Below are 3,546 nucleotides of genomic sequence, written 5' to 3'. Positions count from 1 at the left end.
ATTAAAAAGGGAAAAGGGTCTGTGCACAAATGTGGAGAGTGATATAAAAACCGAGCGCGGAGCACGCGATAAACATATTGTCGAGCGCGAATCGCGTGAACCAATAGTCGCGCGCCCTAGGCGCGCTCAATCTTCCAAGCGAAGCGAGTTGCGCGCCCAGCGCGCTATGGATTTTTTATGAGGGTTTTCGATAGGTCTTTAAAAGAGATTTACAATAAAAATAATTATTATACATGTAAAGTATTGATAGAGTTGCAGGAGCACATGCGAGCGTGGGTGTCCCTCGCGAACTAGCTAACCAGGCTCGCTATAGTATCTCAATTGTTCTAATACTTGATAAAAATCATTTTTCTGCTTACGGGTAACGAATGTTTTTTTTTCACTTTGATTTTGCTGGAGAACGATTTAGTTATTTTCAATCCGATTTTTATGTAGGAAAACGATAGTTAATAATAAAATAATAAACGATTTTGGCTTGCCTGTTATATTTTGAAATGGTTTCTGAGAAGTCCATTTACCTCTAAAAGTCGAACGCAACTATCACGAATATCCAAACGTGCCGCACGTTGAATGAGTTTTTTGGGAAGCATTGACTATATTTAACCACTATGAAACTTAAAGAACTTTGAGGAAACATTCAGAGCTTGTTGTAATAAAAAAATTTAAACGGCGTATTTTGAAAATGCAATTTTTTTCTTGGCTTATGAAATAAGATTTTATTAAAAACATTACTATTATCCAAAAATATAAAAGTAACTATAAAAGTATAATATAAGAGTAATACAAAAATCTTGCAACATCGACTAATTCGGGAATCGTTTCTCCGCACTTTTATTGGAAATTTATGTAAAAAAGACATAATCTAACTGTTTATTCACAAAATATACGCTTAAAAAGAGGTGGTCAAAGTTGATATACATTTAGGTGTCAAGGATATATTTTTCTATATAAAATGACTTCAATAATTTACTTGAATAAGACAATTATTCGAAAGTAATGAACAGATTTTACGTTCATGAAGCTGAAAAAATTGTTTCACAATTTTTGACTCCGTTGTTTTCTCACACTAAAAATGTATTATAATAGGCATTCAAGCTTCAAAGCTTTGAAGGTAGCGATGGTCAAGAATTCCGAGGTGATTAAATTAAAAATGATGAGTTCCTTTTTTCTCCTTCTTTCTTAATTTAAAAATAAAAGAATCGACAAATTAAGGATCTACTTCCTATAAGATATATTATACAAAGAATTGAAATATAACCTCACATAAATTTTAGAAACGATTTTATATTCTAAAAGTTAGAAGTATTCATTTTTAGTTGTAGAATGACCAATTTAGTGTGTTAAGAAAATGTTTCAAATGAAAATGTTGAAACTTGTTTCAGTCAAAAGGTATTAAGAATATTTTATTTCAATTTTTCTTTTTGGATAAAAATCAATATCATTATTTGAAAAAATATTAGAAGCAGGCCTACACGAATGATAAATCCTGATAGGGTAAAATGATTATTGAATGGTACGATTAACTGAAATCTTGATAAAAGAGGAATCTATTTAAGTTATACTGTTTAAATTTATGTGAACTTTCTCAAATTGTTTCATTTCAGACATAACGTAGAAATTGCTGGAGGCCTTGGACCCACTCAGGGAAAAATATTTCGCATTGGTCTGATGGGAGTTAATGCCACAGCCTACCACGTCGATCTTGTCCTTCGTGTTCTCGATGATAGTATCAAACACGCAAAAACTCTGTCGTCTAATTTGTAAAGTTATTGTAATAAAGTCAACTATATTGTAATAATTAGGCTATAATAAATAAATTAAAATAACAAATACTGATAGTCAAGAAGAATAAGAAAAACTGTTCATAGCACAAACTGCACAAGTTAGAAGCTTACCTAAAAAACGGCTTAGAAAAACTTTCTTTATGTGCATTATAACAGAAAATGTAAAAGGGAATATACTTATAATGTTTGAAATATTATTTGTAAAAGTACAAAACTTACAAACATTACAAAACTTAGAAACGAGAATACTGTAAGATACAATACAAAATGCCACAGACATTATCACGATTGTTTATTCACTAAAACCATCGATATCAACATTCAACAAGTAGGCGTTTAATGATTTTGATACAATGATTAATGCGGCATGACTGTCACGGTGATGTGCTTTCTATACATATATAAAACGTTGTATGATCGAATTGCAATGACAAGAAGAAATAATTTTTTAATTTTTTAGACCGAGGTTTTGGCACAAAGTGAGCACAAAGTGTACACGAAGCGCTTGGTTTAACCTAGAAAACGCGTTCGAGAAACGCACCTTAACATCTCACACTCTAAAAACGCAAAACATACAAAAATTTATGGCTATCATTCGTTCGTATAAAAAGTTTCTGGTTTCGTACTCATCTTCTTTGTGAGAATGGCTTCTCAGCAAAGTTCCAACTTGTTCTTTTTCGCACTTTTTAACAATTTTATTGTAAGCGTATCTGAGCGAAAGTCGCTCCACTGATAAATACTGCCAGCGGTGCGTTAAACGAAATAATAGACTACGATTAATCGCAGTGTTAAGTAAACCAAAAGATGACCAAAAGTCATAGTGTTCATAAATGGAAAGATCAATAGCGCATACTGAGATTCACTGTAGTTGCGCAAATTAACCTGAGCATGCTCCTGTTCTCAGCTAATATTTCACTAGAACATCAACTTCTTTTGCACCTACGCAACTAAATTTCAATATTTTCTACACATTTTTTGTAAGCTGATAAAATTTGAATATTTCACGAAGATTACATATCGTGAAAATTTAAGCAAAAACAAGTATTAAAAATATGGCACAAAGGAAATATACGAAGTGACGGATTTTTTTATATACCTGTTCTTTAAATTTGCAGTCGATATACAATTTTTCCTGATGAGGAAAAGGTTGAAAACTAAAATTATCTTACCATCATTTCCGAATGCTCACCTTTGAATTGCTGTTACTCCTTCAAGATCAAGTACTAGTTCATCAGCAAAATTAAATGCATTTTCTTTATGCTTTCTATACACAACAGTAAAATATATATACGCGCGCGCGTGTGTTTGTTATGTGTGATCTCCGAAACTAAAGAACATACGGAGACTATTCGTGAAGCAAATTGTACATTTTTAGTTTCTAAAAGGAGTGTATGTGCTTTTCAATGAGCAAAAAATTGTGCTCAAATGCTTAAAAAATTATTTTCTTTCAGGTAAACTACAAACGACCATCCCATATTAGTATACCCTCGAGAAGTCCTTTGCACTTTAATTGGGAGAAAATATATTTTTTTTTCATTTAAGCGAAAATTTTTGCTCATTCGCTAGTACTTCATTTTGAAGCGGTAACATTTATTCGAAATTAGGCATTCTGAAATGATAGCAAGATAATGATAGTTTTCAACATTTCCCTCGTCAGGACAAGATGGCTAATCAAATAAAAATTTCAAGAATAGGCATCAGTATACAGAGAAATCCTTCAACTTTAATATATCCTTTCTCACATGTTTTTAGCACTCATTTC

At 31.9% G+C, this 3,546-nt stretch overlaps 1 protein-coding gene across 1 annotated transcript in view; it reads left to right on the top strand.

Annotated features, from left to right (window-relative positions):
• The window catches only part of LOC117183152 (serine--pyruvate aminotransferase, mitochondrial), a 15,889-nt gene extending 13,780 nt beyond the window's left edge, over nucleotides 1-2,109 (top strand). Inside the window, exon 7 of the mRNA XM_033376373.1 lies at nucleotides 1,605-2,109. Coding sequence (XP_033232264.1) covers nucleotides 1,605-1,764 — 160 coding nt within the window. The 3' untranslated portion in view covers nucleotides 1,765-2,109. The remainder of the gene's footprint in view (nucleotides 1-1,604) is intronic.
• The last annotated feature ends 1,437 nt before the right edge of the window (nucleotides 2,110-3,546 follow it).

Source organism: Belonocnema kinseyi, chromosome 1, assembly GCF_010883055.1.
Source record: "Belonocnema kinseyi isolate 2016_QV_RU_SX_M_011 chromosome 1, B_treatae_v1, whole genome shotgun sequence".
Lineage (NCBI taxonomy): Eukaryota > Metazoa > Arthropoda > Insecta > Hymenoptera > Cynipidae > Belonocnema > Belonocnema kinseyi.
This window is presented reverse-complemented; position numbering and strand designations above follow the sequence as displayed.